The 26,776-nt window shown below is 36.5% G+C and overlaps 1 protein-coding gene across 15 annotated transcripts in view; it reads right to left on the bottom strand.

The window, feature by feature from the left end:
* FER (FER tyrosine kinase) overlaps positions 1-26,776 on the bottom strand; it is a 257,864-nt gene that overhangs the window by 169,605 nt on the left and 61,483 nt on the right. For 13 of the 15 annotated variants that reach the window (XR_013486092.1, XR_013486093.1, XR_013486094.1 and 10 more), the window contains 5 exons: positions 25,439-25,622; positions 17,516-17,653; positions 16,584-16,703; positions 6,673-6,795; positions 2,661-2,850 (listed from right to left, as the gene is read on the bottom strand). Coding sequence is in view for 12 of the 15 variants with exons in the window: in XM_020968837.2 (XP_020824496.1) it covers positions 2,661-2,850; positions 6,673-6,795; positions 16,584-16,703; positions 17,516-17,653; positions 25,439-25,622 (755 nt within the window). In the remaining 3 variants the exon portion in view is untranslated. Of the gene's footprint in view, positions 1-2,660; positions 2,851-6,672; positions 6,796-10,503; positions 11,397-16,583; positions 16,704-17,515; positions 17,654-25,438; positions 25,623-26,776 lie in introns of those variants that run through there. The other 2 variants (XM_078153086.1, XM_020968849.2) reach the window with 2 other exon arrangements.

Genomic DNA, 26,776 nt, shown 5'->3' with positions numbered 1-26,776 from the left:
CCTCAAAATAAAGCAGAGGGGTTCATAACTGCAGAGAGGTGAGTCTACAATCCAATTTCTTAAGGACTCCCAGACTCCCTAATGAACTGAATCTGCTCAGAGTGCTTCGGTGTCCTTTTGTTGCAGATTGGAATTATGGGGTCATACTTTGTTGCTCATTACCTAGTCTGACACATAACCATGAAGGAATGATGCGGAAATATGTGCCTGCTTCCTCCCCCCTCAGCAGTCTCAGGCTGGTAAACCATGGAAGGAACAAATTCAAAAGCAAGCAGCAGCTGTGTGGATCAGACCCCAGCAGCAGAGCAGAGTAGCACTTCTAGACTCTAGCCCTGTCTTAATCCTACAAAGGAATAATCAGAACAGCAATCCTAGACATAAAGAAGCTTGCAGTTCTGTCACTCTGAACAGTAGAGCTAGCTAACAGTCAGAGTCCAGCAACAATCCATCGTTCCTCAGATCCAAACTAAGGTCAAGGTCAGAGCTCAGAAAAGGGGAGGGGAGGGAAGGGGGTGTGTCCCGGCAGGAATCAGACTTTGCTGTGGACTAGACTACTTTGGTAGCTGAAGGTCTGGATTCAATACACCAAGAAGCAGCAAAAGACCAGTTCCTACAGCTTGACTATAACAAGTCTGTAACAAGGGTTTTCTTTTTCCTTCATTCTCAAAGGAGAGGAAAGAAAGGAGGGGAGTATGTATTGGGAGGGACAGAGAAAAGAAAGATTTTTGCTAACTGAAAAAACAAAAAATATCGTGCTAGAATGTTAAGTATAGCAATAAGACACACACACAAAAAAAGATTCCGAGAGAATAAGCATGAACAATGAGGAAACAAAATATCCTTTTTTGCAGGTGATATGATTGTTTACTTAAAGAACTCTAGAGTCAATGAAAAAACTAACTGAAAAATTTAACAACTTCAGCAAAGTTGCAGGACAGAAAATAAGCCCGCATGAATCATCAGCATTTATGTATACCAAACAAACTCTAGCAGGAAAAGATAGAAAGTCACTTTAAAGTAACTACAGGTTGTATAAAATACTTGGAAGTCTACCTGCCAAGAAACACTTAGGAAATGTAGGAAAACAATCAGAAAACACTCTTCACACAAATAAAGACAAATCTAAATAATTGAAGAAATATTAATTATGAGTAGGCCAAGGTATTATAATGAAGGTTTAATACCAATCCTAAATTAGTTTATTTATTGAGTGCCATACCAATCAAACTACCAAAGGATTAGTTTCTAGAACTAGGAAAAATTATAATAAAAGTCATCTGGAGGAACAAATGACCAAGAATAAAGAATAAATGAAAAAAATGGGAAGGAAGGGGGCCTCACAGTTCCAGATCTAAAACTAAACTAAAAAGCTACATCAATACAATTTGCTACTGTGAAGAAACTGAGAGGCTGATCATGGAACAAATAAGGAACATAATACATAGAAGGAAATGAGTACAGTACTCTGATGTTTGATAAATCCAAAGATCTCAGCTATCAGGGCAAGAACTCACTATTCAACAAAAACTGGTGGGAAATTTGAAAAGCAGTCTGGCAAACACTAGGTATAGATCAACATCTCATATCATATACCAAGACAACCTTCAAATGGGTGTATGACTTAAACATAAAGAGTGATATTACAAAAAGATTAGAGGACGAAGGAAGAAATTACCTGTTAAATTTATGCATAAAGGAAGAGTTCATGACCAAACAAAGTCAGAAAATGTAAAATATATAATTTTTATTATGTAAAATAAAACAGATTTTGCACAAAAATAATTCAGCTAAAAATAGAAAAGAAGCAAGCAAATGGAGAAAAAAATGTTTGTGGCAAGTTCCTCAGATAAAGGTTTCAAATAACAACAATCTTATAAATACAATCTACTTAGAAAGTCTTAAGAACTCTGCTCAACACAAATGATCAATCATAATTCCAAAGGACCCATGATGGAAGTCTATTTACCTCCTAATAGAGGTGCGATAGATTTAGAGTGCAGTTTTGGTTGGGTTTTTTTTTTTTGGGGGGGGGGTTGGACAGGGCCAACGGGTTAATTTGTTTTGCTTTATTATTCATGTTTAAAACTTACAATTTTGGTATCTGTAAGAGAAAACATCACTGTAAAACAATATAAATATATGTAAACCAATTACTTAAACACAAGTTCCAGTACTGCCAATTACAGTTACTCTTATATTAAATATCTCATATTCCACAGAAAAAATGAAGGACATCAAGGCAGGAAAAATATAAGTATCAAATACGCATTGAGAAGTAGGGTGGCTTACTGGATGGATAAAGAGCCAGCTTCAGAACCAGAAAGATCTACATTCAGTTCTTGCCTCCTACATATTATATAGCTGTGTGACTCCAGTCAAATCTTTCCATATTTCAAGGCTCTAGCAAAACTTCTAAGAAAGTAAGTTGCAGCGAAGATTACAACCTGCATTGGTAGGATTTAATTTCCTCATCTGGGAGTTCCATACACCAATAAAATCATAGTTCCAGTACTCAGTTTTATATCAAGCTTTATTTCACAAAACTCCCATATTCTGGAACATTAATCAATATATTGATCACCCTCCACTCCACCCCCACTCCGGCAGCCTTAGCAATCACTTTCTCTGGTTATTACCAGTGAAGACCACTGCTCACTTACCATAGATGTAACTGATCTAGCATCTTCTTCATAATTGAAGACGGGAGGTGGCTCTTTTCCCTCATTCTCTTGTACTTTTTGTTCTAGGAGTTCTTTCTGGGCTGTGAACTTAGACTCAGCACATCTTAACTGTTGGACTGACTGCTTTAGCTCTTCTAATGCCTGTTTTTGGCTCAGCAGAAGCACAATACTAAAAGATAGCAAATAAAACACAAATGATTTCAAAACAATTATGCTGAAGATTATAGCCATGCCACAGAGGAAATATGAGAATCTTTATAAAACATAGAGCTTTAAAAAGCAATCAGTAGGGATGCATTAAGTCTCTATGCACCAGGCTCTGGCAATGCAAACACAAAGATTTAAAACAATCCTTACTTACAAGGAACATATATTCTAAGGGAAGAGATTAAAGTCACACACACACACACACACACACACACACACGTGCATGCATAAAGATACATAAAATAAATATAAAGAGAATCAATGCAAAGTAGTTAGGAAAAGCTTCAGATACAAGGTAGTGCCCAAGCTGGGGTCTCAAGGAAGACAGTCATGTGGAAGAGGATGGGCATTCTTTCTAGGTATGGGGGATAACAAAGTATAAAGACAGAGAGGAGATAACCTCCTCTGAGAAACAGAGAGGTGGTTAGTTTGGTTGAATCACAGAGTAAGGAAGGAAGAGTAATGTACACTGAAAATGGAAGGACAGGCTGGAGCCAGGTAACGAAGTGCTTTAAAAGCTAAACAGAGGGGTTTATATTCAACCCTAGAAACAACAGGAAGCCACTGGTGTTTATAGAGCAGAGAAGTGAAAAATCACTTTGAGGGAGAGAGAACAATTAAGATGCCATTGCAATAATCTAAGCAAGAGGAGATCAGGGCCTAAACCAAGGTTGTAGTTGTATGAGTGGAGAGAAAAGGTTGGATTCAAGACATGTTGAAGAGGCAGAAATTTGGCAAATGATTAAATATGTGAGGTAAGAGAAAATGAAGCATCCAGAATAATTCAGGTTATAAACACAGGAAATGGAAGAAATGGTAGGAAGTCAGGAAAAGTGGTAAATTTGAAGAGAAAGACAATGAATTTTCTTTAGGACATTTTGAGATCGAGATGTCTCTTGGATATTCAGTTTCAAATATCCAACACGCAACTGGTGTGGCAAAACTGAAATTCAATGGATATTTTGGGGCTGGATATAGAGATCTGAAAATCATACGCATAAACATAATAATTAAACCCAAGGGAGATGATTAAATCAAAAATGAGATTAGCTGTAATGCAAATGATGTTCCTTTAAATATCTAAACTAGAAGAGGAAGGAGTTTCGAAATCAGCTGAGGCTTAATTAAAATCTAAAGCTCCTGTACATATACTCATCCCATAAATTCTTCTAATCATCCGCATAAACCATCACTTAAACTACCTATCCCTGCTAGCTAGCGATCATGCTATATCTTTTCTCCTTGAAAAGGTCATCTACAATCAATGCCTCCACTTCCCCTCCTCTCACTGTCTTAACTCCATGTAGTCTGGCTTCTGACATCATCATCCAAATGAAACTCCCCTCTCCAAAATTACCTATAATCTCTTAACTGCCAAATCTAATAGCCTTTTCTCAACCTTCATCCTTTTTGACCCGTTTGCAGGCTTTGATATTGTTGATCACCTTCTTTTCTAAGATACTCTCTCCTCTCTAGGTTTTTGTGACATTGCTCTGTCCTGATTCTCCTCCTACCTGTCTGATCACTCTTCTTTTCTCACTTTCAGGACTGAACATATCCTCAAGTCTTGGTTGGCTCAGAGGACAAAAGATTACAGATGTTGACATTTCCTGGTTGTTTGAGTACAAAGAAGCCATAAGGAATTCCAGAGTCATGCCAATGCTTGGGTGGTAGGTTGGTAATATGGGTAAGGAAGCTTCATTAATCTGAATAAAATGAAAGTATCAATGCCTATCTTTTCTGAATATCCTTCTGCTATGACTAAGTAAAAGTCTTTTTGTTAACTGCTGAATGACTTAAAAGTGTCTCAAGCTGTTCTATCAAACCAAAACTAACAAAGGATGGTTCTGAGTCAGTATGTGTCTATGAAGTATCCTCTATTTAGAAAGTAAACTCCAGGAAGGCAGAGATTATTTCATTTTTGCCTTTGAATCTCTGGTACTTAGTTCAGTGCTTAATGAATTTAAATGATTAACTGGTCCTCCTTTACCCTAGATTCTATCTTCTAAATTCTATCTTTAAAGATGTTAAGTTGGATGGTGGTTATTCACATCATTCTCTTCAGGCAGTAAGGTAGCATGGTGGACTGCTGGACATGAAGCAGTTGAAGATGAGTGTGAATCCTCCCCCAGAAACCTAGGAGCTGTGTGATCCTAAGCAACTCACTGAACCTTTCTTAGGCTTAGTTCCCTCATCTGTAAAATGATAAAATAATAACTCCTACTTCACAGGGTTTTATGAGGTTCAAATAATGTGATGCATGTAAAAGACACTGTAAAACATAAAAAGTGAAATATAAACACAAACTATTATTATTAAGACAAACACCATTTTTCTTCCTCATTGGAATGTTTTACAGATCAAAGCACACTTTTTTTAAACTTTCTTCAATTTCCTTGGGGTTGGTTTTTTTTGGTCTGCGTTTTCTTTCACAACATGGCTAATATGGAAATATGTTTTGCATGACTATGTATGTATAATCTATATCAAATTGCCTGCCTTCTCAAGGAGATGTGAGAGAAGGGAGGGAAGGAGGGAGAGAATTTGGAACTCAAAATTTTTAACAATGAATGGTTAAAAATTGTTCATATACATAACTGGAAAAAATATTTTTAAAAAATTTTAAGGAATCAAGAAAGCAAAAGAACCCAGGAGTCTAAACAGAAAGTCAAACAGGAAAGAGAAAGGCCAAGATATGCTATGATAGTTGAAGAAGCTCGTTAATAGGTAAACCTTGCTACCTTATGGTTAGCTATTTTCATCTCTGTCCTAATCTGCCTGGTGAGGGAGGGTGGAGGATATGATAAGAAGATATCAGGATGTCATGGGAAAAGCATGGAATTTGGAGCCAGAAGACCTAACTGGTTATGCTACAAACTACCTGTGTTAACCTGGGTAAGTCACAACATCCACAGCTTCAATGTGCTACTCCATAAAATAAGGGAGACAGACCAGACAATCTTAAGATTACTTCAAGTTCAAATCCTATGATCCTATTGCAGTAGACAATCGCTCCTCACCAGGAAAGGCCTAGAAGTATTCTAGTGACAACAACTAGTCAACTGGCCTGGTAGAAAGTGTAAAGGCAGAAAAGCAGATGCAACACTTATCAGTAGAAGTATTCTAGTGACAACAACTAGTCAACTGGCCTGGTAGAAAGTGTAAAGGCAGAAAAGCAGATGCAACACTTATCAGTCATTTCCTGAAAGAGAACAATTTTTGTTTGAAATGATGGCCATGAGTCGTCATAAAACAGGTAGATTATGTTCAAAATGTGCTGTTTAGGCAATCAAGGAAGTGCATAAAGCATTTTAGAAAGATTTCTTTAAAAAATAACTTAAATAAAAATAATTTGGTGACTAAAACAGTTTCATTTATGTAGAATAGCAGTTCTGAAACTTTTTGATCTCAGGACCCCTTTATATTCTTAAAAATCATTGAAAAGATTCCTCCCTCCCCACAAAAAGTGTTTGTTTATGTGGGTTCTATCTATTGATCTTAGCTGTATTAGAAATTAAGACCTCTTAGTATTATTATCTTAGGTTACCAAAAGTCAGATAGACTGAAACACCGAACAACAAGCATTATTATGAAAATTTTTAACATCATGGACCTTCTGAAAGGGTCTTGGGAACCCCCAGGGACCCCTGTACCATACTCTGAAAGCCACTGATGTAGAAGACTAGCTTTTGTAGAAGCCCTCAATCTCCAACAGATGACAAATAAATGCTGTTGTACTGTTAAAATAATTACATTTATTTCTTTAAGTTGTTTGTCTACGTACTCAGACTTCTTTTCACAGGTCTTAGAAGATTCTTCAATACTCTTTTCTAGTTCCAGGACAACTTCCTCCTTGTTTAAAAGCATCTGCTGTGTTTGGATCAATTCTTCTTCTACAGTTTTCAACCTAGAATGAATATATGCTATCCAATCAATTAATGCATGGACTTTATACATAATGTACAAGGATAAACAATATGTAGATAGATATTCTCAAATATTTGAATGTGTAGCAGGTAATTTCTATTTCTTAGTCTCTGAATATACCCAATTTTCCTTTTCTAAATAAATTTTTATAGACACTTAGACATAAGATAAATATAATAAGAAAAATCTATGGTAGCAAAAAATTATTTCTATTAATTAAAAAATTTATATTACCAAATTCGAAAATACCACCATTGGTAGGGTTGAAATTTTTGTTTTGAATCTTCTGTAGCATAGTATTAAAGAACACTAACTTCTATATACTTTGAAGGCCTGGTAGATGAGTGAAGTCTGGGAAAGGGGCATAGGCTATACAGCAGTGCCCAGGATAAGTTAAGGAACACCGAACTAGTCTCTGCTCAAAATCTCGTTATGTATTCCACCAACAGGAGATTAATTTTGATTAATCAGTTCCTCCAGTTTGAATACTCCAAGAGCACCACAGAGAAGGGTAGAAAAGAGGAAGAAAAAGAAATGGGTTAGCTGCCTCTCATGGGGAAAAAAACAGTTAAAATCTATTTTCAGTGCTTCCTTCATATTCATCTTCATTCTGAGAATTCTGGTTTATTTGCTCTAGGGAACCTCTAGAACTTCCCAATATGTGTTGGGCTTTTACTATAATTACTGAACACAGTAATCTACATTCCCATAGATGTTCAATAAATGTTGACAAACCTCTGAGAAGAAATGCTTACCCAAATTTATTGGTCAGTATCATACATTCAGAATTTATAAAATCTGTATATCTATATAGCTCTTCATATTTTTACTATTGTTTACTCCCTACAACAATACTATACAGAAATACCACTTTGGTACAATTTTAACTTGTTACAATAATTTTATAGTCAACACTTAAGATGCTTAATGGTTTCCTTTTGCTTCTAGGGTAAAATACAAACTCTTCTGTTTGGAATTTGAAGTCCTTTACAATCTAGCTTCGAACCTGTCTTTCTAGACTGCTTACACATTAAAGTCCCTGAAGTATACTCTGATACAGGCAAACTGGCTTACTTGTTAGTTCCCACTGTGGGGACCATATTTTCTACCAAGTCTGGAATGCTCTCCTTCCTCATCTACCCACCCTGGAACCCTGGTCCTTTCAAGGGTCAGATCAACTGCTGCTTCCTGCAAGTGACCTTTCTTGATTCTCCCAACTATTAATGCCATCCTCAACCAGCAATGCTGTCCACAACAAAAATTGTTTTCCATTTATTTTATAATTACTTATCTGTGTACATGTTTTTAGTGCTCTTATGTTCCATTTGCTTCTCTTTGGAGTATCTGAATTGGTAGATTCATACAGACAATTTTCTCCTTTTTAGCTTAAATCTCTGTTGATCTCAGTCAACTTCTGACTTTTGAGATTTCACCACCTTACCCCTCCCATACACCATCTCCCCTCCCCATCGACCCAGCTTTTCAGCTCCCTTTTATTTGTTGCTGACCCCTATTAAAATGTAAACTCCTTGAGGGCAGGGACAATTTTTCTTTTTGCTTTTTTAGAAACCCCAGCACTCTGCCCAGTGCCTAGTACATAGTAACTCTGTTTAACTGACTTGCCTTGCCCTCATTCTACTTAGTCCAAGAGTACAAAACAAAGACTAAAACTAAACAGTCCCTGTGATCAGAAGCTTACCTTCTAATAGAAGGAAACAACACCTATACATATAAGCAAATACAAGATAAATACAAAGTAATGGGAGCAGGGAAGCCTGGAAGAGAGGTAAGGTATCCAAAAGGGGAAGTGAGAAGGTAAAGCATTTTGGGTCCAGGGGATAGAACGTCCAAGGCACAGATGCAGGAGACAGGATGGTGTCTACAGGGAACAGTCTCAGTCTGGCCAGGTCTGAGAATGCACAAAGAGGAGTAATGTACAAACAGTATAGAAAGATAAACTGTGAAGGGTTTTTGAATACCAAAGCAGAAGAGTTTGCGTTGTATCCTAGAGGCAATCAAGAGCCTCTGAAGCTGCTTCTCCAGCAGCGTAATGATACGGTCCAATCTGGGCTTTAGGAATATCAATTTAGCAGCTATGAGGGGAATTGGGGTTAAAAGAGGAGGAGGCAAGGAATTGTCTTTTGCAATAGTCCAGGAGAGAGGTGATAAGAACCTGAACTAAAGGGGCTATAGTGTAAGTACACAGAAGGGGAGGCTATGAGAGATGTTGTGGAGCTAAAATCTCTAAGGCTGTGTAACTGATTGGCCAGAGGGAGAGTCAGAGGGAAGAAAAGGAAGAACTTGAGGCTGCCTGCTCAGTTGCAAATTGGAGAACGGTTGTTTTGTTCAGTGGTGTCCAACTCTTCGTGACCCCATTTGGGGTTTTCTTGGCAAAGCTGATGGAGTGGTTTGCCATTTCCACCTCCAACTCATTTTACAGATGAGGAAACTAAGGCTAACAAGGTTAAGTGACTTGCACAGGGTCACACAGCTAGTAAGTGTCTGAGGCTGGATCTGAAGTCAGGTTCTCCTGACTCTGGGTCCGGAACTCTATCCGCTGGGCCACATAGTTGGAAGAATGGCAGTACTCTCAAAACAGAAATAAGGAAGTCAGGAGGAGGGTGGGTTTAGGAAGAAAATAAATTCCCAAGGTATTATGATAGAATGTTACAGTTAGAAAGGATATTCGGGATCATCTCATTTAACTTTCATTTATAAAGAAAGAAAGTGACACCCTAGAAAGGGAAACAATGACAGAGCCATTAAGAAAGGGTAAATTTAAATCTCACATTATTTGAAGGCTGAGTTGAAATGGAACCCCATTCTCATAAACTCATGCATTTCAGAGTTAGAAGGGGCCTTAGGGGGCACTTTTCCCACCCACTTTATTTTACAGAGAAAGAAACAAGTGTCCAGATTCGGGACAGAGTCGAGACCAGAGTCCAGGTCTCTTGATGCCCAAGAGTCTTTCCTCCAAGCTGCTGAAGTTTCATCTTCCACGACTCAGCTGAGGCTACCCTTCCCAGGACCACTACTAAGAATCAGCATCAGCCACCTGGCCTCCCTCCACCACCAGGACAGAGCTCAGATCTTCACAGCTACAAACTTCATCCTTCCCTTCTACCTCCAGAGAAGGGCCACAGGTCTCCCCATCCCATCACAGTCCTGGAATCTACTATAGCTACTATGTCCCCTGCAGCCTTATACCTTATAGATGTAAAAATGCTTAATAAGTTTTTTAAATTGACTTATTGAATGCTGTTAATGTCCTTTAAAATTTTCAACCTAGAGTAAAGCCCAGTCCTAACTACAACTCTGATCACATCATTATTTTTTTTATGAGATTTAGGGACACAGAGGAGAAACTGCATATGCACCATGATACATGAGACTGGTTACATCATGTTTACTTTGTAGTCACTTATCTCCTCTGAGAAAAAAATACAATAAGTCAATAATGTTATGTGTCCCTCATTAACTAGAAGAGTTATAGTTAAAATTTTCTTTTGTCCTTTACAAGATTACTTCCAAGAAGATAAGTAAATTAGAAAGTATAAAATTATTAGCTACCAGAGAGGAAGAAGTATACAGAACATAGGCCAGAGGTGGACAAACATACACTTAATATGTAACTTGTTGATTTCACTTTATTTGAAATTGGAAACTTCAAATATCATCTTTAGAAAAAGTAAAGAATTCAATAATCAGTTGTTAATATACTTAAATAACTCCTTCACATATTACATTTGACAAAATCAAATGTGGATAATACAGTGTGTCTGAATCAGAAGCTAAGATTGGATCGTTAGGAAAGGCAGATTTCAGGGCTCTGAAAGAAAACCAGAAGAAAAAGTCACAACGCAGACCCAAGGGGAACATCATGAACATTACAAAGGGAGCGAAAGACTTCCAGTAACCAAGAGCTGCAACACTGGGAACTGCTGAAGGTCAGAACGTCTTCAGCTTTTAATCAGGATCAGCAATAGTGTCAGAGTTGAGACACATCAAGGCTAAGGGAGACACATGGAGGGAAGGCCGCTTCAGTCCTCTGTCAGGTCTCAGAACCCGACAAAGACCTACATCAAAAGGGAGAGCTCCATGAAGGGAGAAATGGATTTCCAGTAACCAAGAGATTTCTGTTGGGTCTCAGCTCTACCACCAAGCTGCAGCTCCCAAGACAAACTGATCACTAGGAATCTCATCATGCTATTTAACCCAGTCTTGGATATGCGCAGCCCCTAGCCTCCTCTCCCCTTTGATTGCAAGGCCAGAGAAGAGGAGCACTAAAGTCCACCCAAAGCTTTCCTTTATAGAGGGCAGAACCTGGACTTTGAAGCTCCCTTCACTTCCCATCTGCACCTCTGCTAACTCTCAGCTCCATGAATCCCCCCAGGTATCCTTCTCCCTTTCTCCCCCCACTTTCCAGCTTCTTTTTGTATGCTGTCTTCCCATTAGACTACAAACTCCTTGAGAGCAGGGACTGTCTTTTTTTGATTTGTATCCACAGTGCCTGGAACATGATGTGGATCACAACAAAATGTGATGAGTCCTCAGGACCTTCTCACTTGTCTCTTGAGGAACCTGTATGCAGGCCAAGAAGCAACAGTTAGAACCAAACATGGAATAGTTTAAGTTTAATAAGTTTAAGATTGGAAATGGAGTACAACAAGCCTATATATTGTCACCTTATTTATTTAACTTATATGCAGACTACATCATGCAAAATGCCAGGCTGCATGAATCAGAAGCTAGAATTAAGGTTGCCTAGGAAAATATCAACAATCTTAAAGTATGCAGATGATGCCACTCTGATGACACAAAGTGAAGAGGAATTAAGAAGCCTCTTAATGAGAATGAAAGAGGAGAGTGTAAAAATTAGCTTGTAGCTTAACATAAAAAAAAAACAAAAACCTTAGATCCTGGCAACTGGTCCCATCACTTCCTAGTAAAAGAGGGAGAAGAAATGGAAGTAGTGTCAGATTTTATATTCTTAGGCTCAAAGATCACTGCAGATAGTGACTGCAGTAATGAAATTAAAAGATGCTTGCTCCTTGGAAGGAAAGCTATGGCAAATCTGGACAGCATGCTATAAAGCAGAGACATCACCTTGCTGACAAAGGGTCCATACAGTCAAAGCTATAGTTTTTCCAGTAGCAATGTAAGGCTGCGAGAGTTAGACTATAAGGAAAACTGAGTGCCACAGAATCAACACCTTTGAACTGTGGTGCTGCAGAAGACTTCTGAGACTCCCTTGCACAGCAAAAAGGTCAGATCAGTCAATATTTAAAGAAATTAATTCAGGCTATTCATTAGAAGGTCAAATACTGAAGCTGAAGCTTAAAACTTTGGCCACATAATGAGAGGACAGGACTTATTAGAAAAGACCCTGAGGCTGGGAAAAATTGAAGGCAAAAGAAAAAGGAGATAGCAGAGGATGAGATGGATAGATATTATCATGTAAACAACAAATGTGAACTTGGACTTCAAGAGATAGTAGAGGATAAAAGGGCCTGGTACGCTATGGTCCATGGGGTCACATAGAGTCAGACACGACTGAACAACAACAAATGTTTGCCGAATTGAAGAAAGTGCACTGTGCTTAGTTAGTGGACCTGGGTTCAAAACCTGACACTAATACCTGTGAGACCTTGGGCAAGTCATTTGACCTTTCTGGGCCTTAGTCCCTCATCTGATCTAAGGATTAATGGAAGAAAACATAAGTATCATTAACAAGATGGTTAATTACTCTCTGCTGAGAAGAACTAGGATAGCCATCTTTTGACCTGAGACCTGATAACAATAGAAGTCTACTGTCTTTTTGTGGTATCTATACAAAACACAATAAAGAATTTCAAAAGACTTGTTCAAATTGATAACTACCATTAAATTTTTGTGATTTCCAGCAGAATGCAAATTCCTTAACATCAAAGATTGTCTCAATTCTTTTTGCATCCTCAGCTCACAGCACAATTCCTTACAGTTTCTGCCTACTATAACAGCATTTAATAAATGACTATTGATTGGTTAATTTAAAGGAGAAGAAGTGATACTGTCAGAAGAAAACTTAGAAACAATTTCTGAAGATTAGAAAGGCTTGGTCAAAAAAAATGAAGATCACAGGGCCAAAGAATGGTTATAAAGATGTTTGAGACTGATACTTGGATTTCTGGACTATAGCTTAAAATATGGAATGATAGGATTCTTCGGAAGATAGAATTCACCTAATAAAGGCTGCTCAAGATGCAGTTGCCTGTTATTTTGAAAATCTAAAGAAAAGAGATTTAAACTATAAAGTATGGAGGAAAGAAATTGCCCAAGTATATCTACCAAGAGAGAAACTACAGTGAAGGAAAAGCAATAGTTCAAACACAAAGAAGTTCACAGGACACAAAAATCCAAGAAAGCAATCACTGATAAAACCCATGATCTCTAATATCTGTACAAAAAAATACCCAAAGGTTGCAGCAATCAAGATGAACTAGAGGGTCATGAATGAGATGAACATCAGCTTAATTACTATACCTTGGGCCACTTCCAAACTGTCCTGATCCTCCCTGCTGCTCTCCTTTACCAAATTATCTTGGATTTATTTTGTACATGTTTTATATATATATATATATATATATTTATGTGTACACACATTGTCTCCCCTAAAAGAATGTAAGCTCCTTAACGCTAGTGTTTGGCAAATAATGAGTGCTCATTGATTGGGTGCTTGAAGGAAGTGGGGATAATCAGCGTAGGGATAATCAGCATGAAGAAGAGAAGGTCTCTGGGGAATGTAGTAGGTGTCTTAGACTTATCCCATATGGCCCCAAAGTTCACAGCTAGAAGTAGTGGGTAGAAGTTACAAAAGGGCGACTTTAGGCTTGATATCAGTCAGTCCACCAACCAACAAGTATTTATTAAGCACCTACTATGTCCCAGGCACTGTGGTAGGTGCTGGGAATACAAGTACAAAGAATGAAACGATTCATATAAAATTACATGCAATATAAATAAAGACAAATATTTAGAAAGTACTTAAATACAGTTCTCTCTTCCACAATGCAACTTTCCCCACTGAGGTTTTCATTTACCGTAGGTTGGCATAAGAAATTAAATGGGAATTTTGAGAGAGTTTTGTGGAAGCCACAGATGACACACAAAGGCCATCAGAGAACACAGAGCCTTTGACCAAACACTTAACCCAAATTTTGCAAAAGGATAACTGCAAACACCCCATAAAAGAAAAAAAAATTTAGACTTCATCTCTGGTACAAAGGAGGACCAAATATTTTTACCTGGACATTTCATATTGCCAGGGCATTGTGCCCCTAGCCCTCCCTGCCTCCCACAACGTGGAAGGGATAACTGCATAGATTGATCCTCAACTTGCATAAATTATTATGCCAAAACCTTTCAATTCATCCAGCTCTATTTGGCCAGGCCAAAAGAAATCCCACCCATTTCTAGGAGCCAGCCATAGGGTTTTATAACCACTGCACCTAGAATGAGCAATCAACAAGAAACTACCATGTGACAAGCACTAGGGGAAAAAATGAGTTTACATTCTACTGGAGGAGACAGAATGTATTGATGTTAGTACGTGCAAAATATATACAAAATAAATACAAGTTAGTTGCGGGTATGAGGGTGGGGAGGAACTAGCATCGGGAAGAATCAGCAATGGTATCATGCAGAAGTTGTAATTTTAGTTTGGTTCTAAGAAAACTAAGGATGCCGAGAACAAAAGAAGAAGGAATGTATCCCAATTATGGAGACTGGCATTTATTTTCTTTCTTCCTTTCTTCTTTCCATCTTTCCACATGGGGTATTACACCCTTAACTGTTGGTGCTCTGCCCAAAGGGAATGTAAATTTAATCTCTGAAACTTTTTTTTGGTTTATTTTTTCTCTTAAAGACCAGCCTTAACCCCAGATCACCATGGTTCTCATTGATTGGCCAGCAACAGCCTGGCCAAGCCCTACTTGGTCATTGTTTGGGCCCTGAGTGGCTCAGAATGAATGTAAATAACAACTGTTTCTGTTTGGACACGAAACCCAGAGGGTCTTTCCTTCCCAGATCTAATTTTTTTAAGAGGCCATTCTCAGCCTCATTTTTGTTAAGCCTTAATCACTGAATGGGTGTTGCTTCAGTCAAACTGAGACCTGTTAAAGACACTAGCTTGAAAAGTCCAAGGTCTCTGACTGCAACCTGGGCCACTGCCAGTTGTCCTGATCCATTTCTGGCCACTAGACCCAGATGGCTCTGGAGGAGAAAGTGAGGCTGGTGACTTTGCACAGCCCTCCCTCATTTAAATCCAATTCCCTTCCAAGTCATGGCATCACCTCCCTGATGTCATGGTCCTCTTCAAGAAGGACAAACAGCAGTCTTTACAAAAGTAAAGGCGAAGAGACAAGGCGAAGTGTCAGGGCAGCAAAAACAAAGGAAATTCTTTAATTCTATCAGATAGAGACAAAGTAAATAAATAATAATCAAACTCGACCTTCTGAAGTAAGAGTATACAGATGAGCCCTAAGAAAAATTTCAAGCTTAAAGAAATAACATATAAAGATGAGAACAGGTTCATTAGCAGCAATGGTACAATAAAGGGATGGATCCATATATTTATCCATGAACTTTCTTTATAATGTGTATAATCAATCAAAAGATTGGCTAAACAATTTTTTAAAAGAGCCAGTATTCTGTATTCCAAATATGAATGTTAATTATTAAGTGCTTGGTGAAAGAAAGCACTGATAGCACATTAAGGTCCCCATTGTTTCTGTTATCTCAGTAAGCACAAGTGAAATGTCTGGAATTCATTCTCATCTTACCTTCACTTTGGAGAATCCCTAGCTTCTTCCAAAGCACAGTTTAGTTGCCACTTCTTCCATGAGGGTTCTCCTGATTCCCTAAGCCTTCAACATACTCTCTCCCTTGAAATTACTTTATATTTATTTCTGTGTTAATTTTATACACTTTATATTTACTTATACCTCCCTCAAAAAGACATAAGCTCCTTGGGGGTGGAAGTATTTTCCTTTTTTCTTTTGGCTTCATTTCCCCCAAGATCTAACGTGGTTACCTGCACCTATCACATTCATAATCAACATTTGTTAAGCTAAATTGAATTTACTAGAACCTCTTAAGTTTAAAGAAACCTGAAATCACACAACTTAGTAAATCTGATTTGAAAGAAAATATGAGACAGAATTCTGTAACAGAAGGAGCATTTAATCAAGAGTCAGAAGACGTGAGTTATAGTCCCAGCTCAGCTCTAGTTAGCTATGTGAACACTGATAAAATCATACCACCGCTCTGAGCTCATTTTTCTCATCTATAAAATGAAGGAGTTATACTGGCAATCTCAGAGTCTCCTAACACCTCACCTAATGTCCATCTAGAAAATAGTGATAATAATCCCTTGCCCCAGAGAACTGTTTTGGAAGACAAATGTAACAATACAGGTAAAAAAATTTAAGACCAGCATATTCCTTTTCTTCATTTAAAAAATAAAATTTCGAAACATAAAATTCTTCCTCGAATAAAGGCAGACTACTGACCTAAAGAATATCAGAAAAAAACCAAAATTGACTACTAAAATTATTGTTATATAAGTAAAATATGTGTTAAATAGAAGAATGGATATAGGAGTAAGATAATTGTATATTTTACAGCATATTATGTAAAAATAAGCATTTAAAATTTAGTAAACCACTTAAATCTAACATATAAATTAAGACTATCCTATTAATCTATGAATAGTTTGAATTTTCTACTTACATTATTTGCAAACTCTCTGCTGTTAAATTATTCCACATGATCTCATTAGCCTGAAGACTTTCATTTTCTTCAAGTAAAGAAGCATCAAACTCAATTTCTTGTTCCTCAATAGCTGGTGATCTGGTAAAACACGGAAAATAGTTGTGATTCAGATTACATGTACCATTCATTATATACCAAGGACATATATACATCATGGTATGACAACTAGAAGTAATCACAGAGGCAACTTGTCCAAACCTCTCATTTTACAAATGAGGAAAGTGATGCTGAGATAGTAAGTGATTTGCCCACCCATAGAGGTGATAGTTGAACTCAGGTCCTTGGATGCCAAATCCATTGTGCACTTTTCCACCACAGCTTGCATGGACAAATTCTTGGGACAGATCAAGAGTATATTTGCTCTATTCAAAGATGATACTAATAAAAATATATATTTTATTATACTAGATAAGTTTACACACAAATAACTAAGAACAAATTAAACCATTCTATTTACTTCCTTCTGAAGAAGCTAAAGACATAAATTGTGAAAGAGAAGATATATTTTCATGTATAAAGGCAAAGTATTGCTCTAAATGATGTTATGGTAAAAACTGAAAATGCATTACTTCAAAATGACTAACAGCAATTATATATTTGAAATATGTATATGTAATCGCTAGCATTCTCTCCCTTCTCAAGTTACCTGTTGTCTACTTATACATGTACATGTTATACACTTGTCTTCATACTCTCAAAGTCTAGCACAGTGCCTTGTACATAGTATGCATGTTAGCTGAACTGAATTGCTTTGAGATTAAAAATGACTTTCAAAATAATTAAAAGTCAATAATTAAAATAATTTTTTTGCCTTACATTGCTTTTACATTTGTTCAACTATATTTCAAAGTTTTGACATAAATGCTGAAAGTAGAATAAAAATCTCATACCTGTAAACATCTATGAAATTGTTGTATTCCGTGCTAGGATCAATCTGTTCAACTGATGTCTGAATCTCTTTATGGACATTAACTATCTCCTCTGTAACAAGACTGGTAATCTGGCTGTATTCATCAAATATGCTTTTTCTAAGAACAAAAATATAAATTATCAACATTTTTTAGTTTTGAAAGAGACTGAAATGAAAGCAGAATAACAAATATTAAATTTACTATACCAGTTGTATCTCAAAGACTGTTTATGAAACTCATTTCAAATACCTGAAGAAGCAAGTAAAGGATTTTATAATGGAAAAGAATAAAATAGACTTTGAAATCTTCAGCCAATGACATGAAAATGGTTGAAAATAACTACAGTTTATAGATGTAAGTTAACAAAAGGAAAAAATATGATTGACTAGAATAGTCAGAGGAGGCCTTAAAGAGTAGACTTAGAGAAGAAAGGAAGGGTTTAACAGGCAATAGAAAGAGCAAAGATAAAAATTTGAGAATAATGTGCAGAACATTTGGAAGACAGTGAGGAAATTGATTTAGACTTACACAGAATAGTAGACTTACTAAGTAGAATATTTATTAATAGCAGACTTACTTAAGTAGAATAATAGACTTAGTAGAATAGGGTATGCCTGTTGGAGAATAGTGAGAAATGAGATTATACAAGATCAGATGTAGCTTTCCCTTACTACTGTAGAATATGAAGAGTTTATAAGCCTAGGGATAGTGAAACAATGGTGGGAGAAGTGAAAGTATTAGTAGGGGAAACCTGTTTACTTATTCATTTAATTTTAAATTATATGGTAACAGGACACTGAAGAGGAGATATCCTATAGGCAGCAGGAAATGTGAAATCAGAAAGTGCCTACATGACTAAGGCTTAGTGCATTGAAGAATGGGATGCAGCATGCTCTAAGAAAAGTAAGGAATACTGGCTTGTGAGTCAAGAGGCCTCAGTTCTAAAACTGGCTCTGCCACCAGCCATTTGTGTAATCTTAGGCAAATCATTTCACCTCCCTAGCATTCGGTTTTTTCATCTTTAAAATTAAGGGCTTAGACTATATTCTTCACCCTTCTTGGGTCATGGACTCACTGTTTTGGCTGACTGATAAAGCTTATGTACCCCATCTCAGAAGAATGTTTTTATATTCCTAAAACAAAATACATAGGACTATGAAGGAAATTGATTATAATGAAATAGTTATCCAAAAAATTTGTAAGTATATGGGCCAAGTTAGGAACATGTGGACAAGATGAGTCTAAGATCTCTTTTAATTTTATGTCTCTATAGCATTCTATTATTATCCTGTGATCCTCAGTGGTTTTATGTAAATAAATCAACTAATACTTTAATTGAGAAAATGAAAATCATACTAGGATTTGGAATCAGAGGACCTGGGTTCAAATGCTGCTCTCCTACTTATTACACCACTATTTCATGGGCTAGGTGTTTCTATTTTATTTATTTTATTTTAATAATAATTAAATTTATTAGAGTGTTTTCCCCCCACTATTTTCTAGTTTGTGCTTTTTACATTCTACTATGTGCTATGTTACTCAGCAACTTTCTAATGGGAAAGCCCTAGAAACTAGAATTTCTGATATCCTATAATTCAAATAATCAACTGATTATTCACCAAAATTATTAATTATTAAATATTATATAACTTTTATGTATATTTATAATTATTTATAGCATATGAACATAATATGTAATATGTGCTAATATATAATATTATAGTTATAAATGATACAATTATAATTAAATACTATTATGACTAAATAATAGTATAATTATAAATAAATAATATTATTATGTCAAAATTAACTAGAGCTTCCAGTAGGTTTCTTAGAGCAGAGGTATCATAGTCTCTACCAAGGAGGAAATGTTCACCAAAATAAATAAAAATACAATAAAACATAGATAATGTCAATTTGTGGTTTTATAAGTCAGTATGCTGCTTCAGGGATCCATTTCTATTTGAATTTGACACCATTGGTAATGTTTTGTGGGTGAAGAGTTTGTAAGTTTGTGGAAGAAGTCAGGAGGAACAAAAGACTTTTGGGGGGGCAATGGGGGTTAAGTGATTTGCCTAGGGTCACACAGCTAGTAAGTGTTATGTGTGTGAGGCCGGATTTGAACTCAGGTCTTCCTGAATCCAGGGATGGTGCTCTATCCACTTCGTCACCTAGCTGCCCCAAAAGACTTTCACAAACAAGAATGACTAGACTATGTAAATCCTTTCAATTATTTAAAAGTCTAAAGGTAAGAAATTAAGGGAAATAATTTTAAAAGTTTCTGGAAAAATATGTATTAAGCAACATACCAGAACTCTTGATTCATCAGGTACTCCATCATTCCCCCAACATACCAGATAATAAAGCTGTTACTATATATTACAATTAGTAAGTGAAACACACATTATATTATATTTTAAAGTCACAGTAATCATTCACTAACCTGGGACTACATACAATTAAATTCAAAACTGTAAAACATATTTGAACATTCAGAAATAATAAAGCAACAGAAAATCCTCAGAAACTGAACTGTATTAATCACCAACTTTTACCATCAAAAACCACAAGAGAAGAGGTACACAATCTGCCTGAGATGTACACCTACATATATTTTGCATATTTTCAGTGTCAAAAAATAAAACACAGATTACAGAAGAAGTGTAAAAGCAAATTGCTTAATTTATCCATAGTTTTTAAGTAAGTGTCAATAAAGATCTGTCTGCATAGGTGGCTGAAATACTAAAATCACAATATATTGAAATATCTTTGAAAGATTTTCTGCAGTGTCCAGAGATTATAACCCTGAACAGTCAGAAGGGCTACCAGATATTCTAGAATATTTAGAACATCCTCACAAATGTCTAAACAACCAACACATGTAAAGGCTTTAAGGCACCAGCCTGTGAGGAACAAGATAGCACAGCACGCATAACTTCATGTGAATGCCACTCTAATAACATATTTTTCAGAATTCCTTAACCTGCTTTAATTCTGGCTGTGTGGGTTTCAGCCATGGAATCACTCCTAGGTTCATTCAAATCTAGTCCTGACAATGGAGGCTTACATAATCATAGGCTTGTTATAAAAGGTGGGCTAAGTTAATTCTAAAGGAATCTTCAGATTCATAACAGCCTTTGCATTAGTGAGAGGCATGGTGGAGAAAAGAGCAAAAGAAGGGTAAGGAATAGAACACATCAGAATTACAGAACTAGATAGGAATTCCAAAGGAAAGTTTCTCAGAAATAATTTAGGCTACCCTGGGCTCTTAGATGCAGCATAAGATAATGACTCCAAGGCCAGCTTTCTGGCCTTAGAATCAGGAACACCTGGTACATATACTACCTGCATGATCTGCAGCAAGTCACATAAGATCTCAGTGTCCCAAGCAACTATATGTAATTAATTGATGTAATCACAGAAAGTAAAAGTTAAGAGAGGTAATAAGATATTATGTGAATAAAATACAAAGACTTGTCTAAACCTAATCATTCCTTTACAAAGTGTAAAAAAGTATTTTGAACTGGAGGGAGAACTCAGCATTGGCTAATTGACAACTGACCAAACTCCAGCTGGCCTTTAAAAGAAAAGCCTAGAAAGAGAGAGTTTGAAGTGCAATTAAGATGTATCTAGGAAGGAGCAAAGAAACATACTTTCTAGGGAGGCATAGGCAGAAAAGAGCAGCATTCTATTCAAGAAGCAATTTCAAGGAACAAGACTTCTGGCAACAAAGAAGATAACCAACTATAGATTTTAAGACATAATTAGCCTTGAGAGTTGAGCTGCAGTAAGGAAGATCCAGATGAACATTCACAAATAGAACAAGAACACTGGATCTCTGTAACACTCAAAGAATAAGTTGTCTTGGTCACATGCATTCCCTACATTTATGCCTCTCTATGAGAATACCCTTAAGTTTATTCTCATTCATCACACAGATGTATATATTTGTGGAAGAGTGTATACTAGGTTTATGGGGGGGGAAGTGTTTTGTGACTACTAGTTGACTATGCCATCTTAGTAAATGCCTTTGCTTGAAGGTAATTACATCCACTGGTTGACTGTTAAACATAATCTCACTGGTGGAGGCTAATGAGTTATAGTTTCAGCGACCTTGGAATCTACTAGAGTAGTCACTCTACTCAAGGACCTAACCTGAAAACCCATGACACAGATCGTCCAGTGAAGTTAATACATAAGAGTACATTGGGTTCTTAGAATTTTATAATTGCAAATGTCATCTTCCCTCTGGGGAATACAAATGAATCAATATTGCTTGCTACAGAATATATACATGTGTACATATATTTATATGTAGCAGTATGTAGTAATTCTTTTTCTTCATCTTGACAGGATCTTTGTGCGTTGGAAAGTTATTTCTGACCTCCTATGGAATCTTAATTAGCATTCAGAGACAGACTTCCAAGTGAAAAAACCATTAGGACTCATATAAATGCTTTAATTTTCATCTCTCAGCTCCAGGCATTTTTTCTTGTTGTCCTCCACATGTGCAACGCTCTTCTTCCTCTGTTTCAACTACTGACCTCCATAGCTTTGTTTAAGTACCCACCTTGTACAGGAAGACTTCCCCAATTACTCTCAATTCTACTGCCTACCTTCTGTTATCTCCCATTTATCCTATATATAGACAGCTTTGTATATATCTGTGTGCATGTTGTCTCCCCCATTAGATAGTCAACTCCTTGAGGGCACAGACTGCCTCTTTTTATAACCCCAATGCTTAGCAACAGTCCCTGATGTACTTAATAAATGTCTAATTGATTAGTTAATCAGAGATACAAGGCTGTATTTCTGATACTTCTCACAAATTTGCTGGGAAGACTGATGCCTGTGTCATTTAACTCTCTCTTTCATTCTCTCTCTCTTCATATTTTATTTTATACCTATCCCTTAGCCTCCCAGTGCAGAATGTAAGCTTCTTGGGAGCAAAGACTCTCTTGCATCCTCAGGACCAAGCAGAGAGAGCAGAATATAGTAGTCAACTGAACAAGGCATGAGGTGTTTTTTATTACTTTGATTAGTTGGCAAAATTATTCAAAGAAAAGGAAGGCTGAGGGCAGCATTTTTAGTGGAAAAAAATAATATCACTAAACTAGAATTGACGTTAGTTATCTGGGTTTAGTCCCATTAATTAACTGTCTGACCTTTAGAAAGTCACTTCAACTCTCTGGGTCTCAATTTCCTCATCTGTAAAATGAGAGATGTGGTTGAAATGATATCTAAGTTGCCTTCCAGCTCTGATATTCTGTGATTATAAATCACAGATGGATGTGGGACCTAACAGCGGACGACAAAGGAGTCTTCGGTTCTTGGTTTTGAAAACCCTTTTTCTCTATTGATTGTCTCCACCACCACCATGCCCCTTCTTCCCACAGAATTTAAGCTCCTAGAGGTCAGGAGCTTTTTGTTTTTGTCTAAATATTTTCAATTCTTACCACATAATAAATGCTTAAGAAATGGTTGCCAAATTGATGCATGAATTAATAACAGCTTCCAAAGTACCCTTTAGCAAAGACCCAACATATCAGAAAACCACTTGCCAATTGCCCCAAACAAAGTCCTTTCACCAGGCAAGCCAAGTCACATGACCCCTTTGCTCTAAGGATATCATAGAATGGAAGTGAGCTAGTACAGGTATATTGACCGGATGACAAGTTAGGGTATCATAGGGTGAAGGCTGAAGAACTGGGTACATGAAACAAATAAGCAAAGACCCACACAACAGAGAGGGTTTCTCTCTCCCTTCTTTCTTATATTCATTCAAATAAGTGTTATACACACCATATGTGCAAGGCACAATGCTAAATACTAAAAGAAATACAAAAGCAAGATATAGTTATATCCCACAAGGAGTTCACGAACTAGCATAAGATATTTATGTGTTCCTTCTCTTTGTATTATCTTCTCTCTTGCTCTCCATATAGCAATATAAATATCCAGAATTCATCAATCCCTCAATGGGGACAGGGAAGTTTAAAAAACTAGAAGTTTAAAATACCCAAGAACATTTTTATGGTGAATATTTTACAGTTTTGATGAAGATGTTCAAAGCATAAAAGCTTACCTGGACTTGTTCTGACAATGACTTTGGTATTAGTTTGAATTCAAGAGTGAGTAAAATTTGCCTTTTTCCAATTTTAATTACTTCAGTCTCTGTATTGCCTTGCCCATAACAAAGATCTTTTCTTCATGGTAATGAGTAGAAGATTTTTTTTTTAACTGGACTTTTCACTGTTCTTCTAACTTCAAGGAGACTATTCTTCACTGCTGAGAAATCAATAACATTCTGTGGCTGCCAGATACCTTTAAAAATCTTTGCTTATTTCTGACTAGGCTATTTTGAAGGATTAACTTGCCAGTTCTTACTTTTGCTTTTCTTTGTTTTCATCCAAAATTTTCTTTTCCTTTTGGTGAGACTAATCTTTTTCCATAGTGGGCTTGAATGATCCCTGAAATGCTTTACCCATACCAGAAAGATCCTGCAGTATCTCTAAAAATCACTGATATGTTATTTAAGAGCGACAATATTTGCAGGTTTCCTTGGAATAATTTACATTGTTTTTAAATCACAAAATTAAAAGCACAACAAAAGAGCACAATGAAACATGCATGGCATAAAATCCAGCACTAAAAAAGGTGAGGAAACAGCTCAGTTTGGTCAATATCTGACTTTGCAAGTAAATGTAGTATCAGTAGAAGAAAATATGAATGACTATTGCTGTCACAAAATAAAACCATATCAAAATTACTGACTGTTTCAATTAATACAAACACCACTCTAGGACAGAGGTTTAGGGAATACCCAAACATAAGGGACAGGATGTGAATGATAATCTTGCAAAGGAGACCGAAAAGAACTAATGTAACAGATGGGAAGAGAACCACAATAAAGCACTATCAGGACAACCCAGAAAGGAATGACTATCCAGAAAATATTACTGGTCAAGACTGCCAAATGCTTACAGAAGGGTGGGGAAAGTTGTAGACTGAGAAAGACATTTTGATCTAGCAATTAAAAGATAACATGTCACACCTGAGAGAGCAGTTCCTATTGCGTTGTGTGAAAGAAGCCAGATTGCAAGGTGTTGAAGTGTGGGAGGTAAGAAAGTTGAGGTCAGTAGCGCAAACAGGTTTTTCTAGGAGTATGGCTGGGAAAAGAAGAAAGATAAGGGACAATATCTTAAGGGGATGGAATAGAATCAAGTGATGTTTTTTAAGGATGGTATGTTTGTGAGCAAGGAAGGAAGGAACCAGTGGATAAGGAAAGACTGAAAGTTGGTGAGGAGGATGGGGAATGACTGAAGTGATAAACTCCTGGAGCAACACGATGAGATGGGATTAAGGGCACAAGTAGAGCGGCTAGCAAATAGAAGGCTCAGTTCTTCTCTAGTAATACAGAGAGGAGAGAATGGGAGGAGAACATTAAGATGATTTGACATGCTGAATTGAGAAGAACTCTTGAAGGATGGCAATTGTTTCAGTGAAATATGAAGTGAGATCTTCTGCTAAGGAGGAAAAATGGGACAAAGTAAGTGGGTTAAGAAGAGAAGAGGTTTGATACAGATAGCAGGGAGAACTAAATAAGAAGCCAATCATAAAAGAGTAAAAACAACATTAAGGGCCCAGCTGAGATTAAAGAGCATAAATCTGTAGTAGTCTCAATGAGCAAAACGATATGACTTCCTCCATTAACATTAAGTAGCATGCAAGAAAAGGTATATGACTAACTATAGATAAGAAAGGAAAGACAGACCATAAGAATAACTGAACGTATAATATAATAATAAAAATTTTTGTATGATATGTATTAAAATATCAATGGGGATAGAAAATAGCAAAATTATGTTAGATCAATTCTGAACAAAAGGAAGTTTATCTTACAATGCGTTGATCATTTCTTCTTGCATTTTTTGTAATGAGTCCAGGAGTTGAGGAAGTGTGGTATCATAATACTGATGCTGATGAAGCTGTGCCCCTTTCAAAGCCAATACATATTGATTATGCAACACATGAAGTTTCATTGTAGCTTTGTCATAACGATCTTTTGCCTTCTCTGTTTCCTTCCCTGAAGAAGAATAGAGAAAGGTTAGCAAAATTAATTATCATATCATAAAAACATTTTATCATTACTTCATAATATCAATATCAAGTTATCATTCAGTATCATTTGATTTTTTCTATAAATCAATTAGCAACTGTTAATCAATAAGCGTGTACTCAGGCCTGTCCTAGATACTTTTGAGGAATAAGAAAATAAAATTTTAATTAATTAAAACCCCTTATCTGATGAGTATTTTCTTTGTCACCTTGAACAGGTCACTTAACCAACCTAAACCTTACTTTCTTAATCTGTAAAAAAATGAAAGGGTTAGACTAAATGGTCTCCTAATTCCCTTTTGGCACTAGGTCTATTATCCTTTAATCACTATCATCACCACCAGCAGCACCATCATTAAATAAGGTGACAATGACAACACTTAAAAGAATAAATAATGAGAATAAGATAGCAGGGATAATAAAAATAATACCTCATATTTATAAAGCACTTTAAGGCTTATGAAGTATTTAAGTGATTTGTTCATGATTACACACAGCTAGTCAGTCAGTATTGCAACTGAGATGTGAGCACAGAAATCATAATCAAGTACATTGTTCTTTCTTACAACCTGCCTTACTTACTGCCTTAAGATAAAGTACCTGCCCTGAAGCCTGAGAAAAAAAGTCACATGAAATGAAAGTAAATAATACAAAACAATACCTAATTAAATGCTGAATTATGTGGTACAGGCTGTAAAGGCTATAAAAGTATAAAGGAAAGAGTCAGATTAATAGTAACAGGAGTGGAAATCATACAATTTTAGCACTGGGAGAGACTCTAAAATTGTCTAGGCTAATACTCTCATCTTAGAGATGAAGAAACTAATGTGCAGGGAAGTTAAGCAACTTGTCAAGGCCTCACCAGCAATTTAGTGGAAGAGCTAGACAACAAAATTCTTACTCTGCTGTTCTTTCCATTACACCATGAACAGTTAAGAAAAGTCATCGTGAAGGATGTAGGATTTGATCTGGGCCTTTAAGAATGAGTTAAAAAAAATGGATAGGTGTTGGAGATGAATAGGAGCAAATTATATATGTGGGAGGAACAAGAACTGTAAAAACAGGAATAATTACAGTAAGTCTACAAGACAATATGGAAACCAGCTTAATGAAAATGAGGGC

Source organism: Phascolarctos cinereus, unplaced genomic scaffold (genome assembly GCF_003287225.1).
Source record: "Phascolarctos cinereus isolate Bilbo 61053 unplaced genomic scaffold, phaCin_HiC Scaffold_4;HRSCAF=312, whole genome shotgun sequence".
Classification (NCBI taxonomy): Eukaryota; Metazoa; Chordata; class Mammalia; order Diprotodontia; family Phascolarctidae; genus Phascolarctos; species Phascolarctos cinereus.
This window is presented reverse-complemented; position numbering and strand designations above follow the sequence as displayed.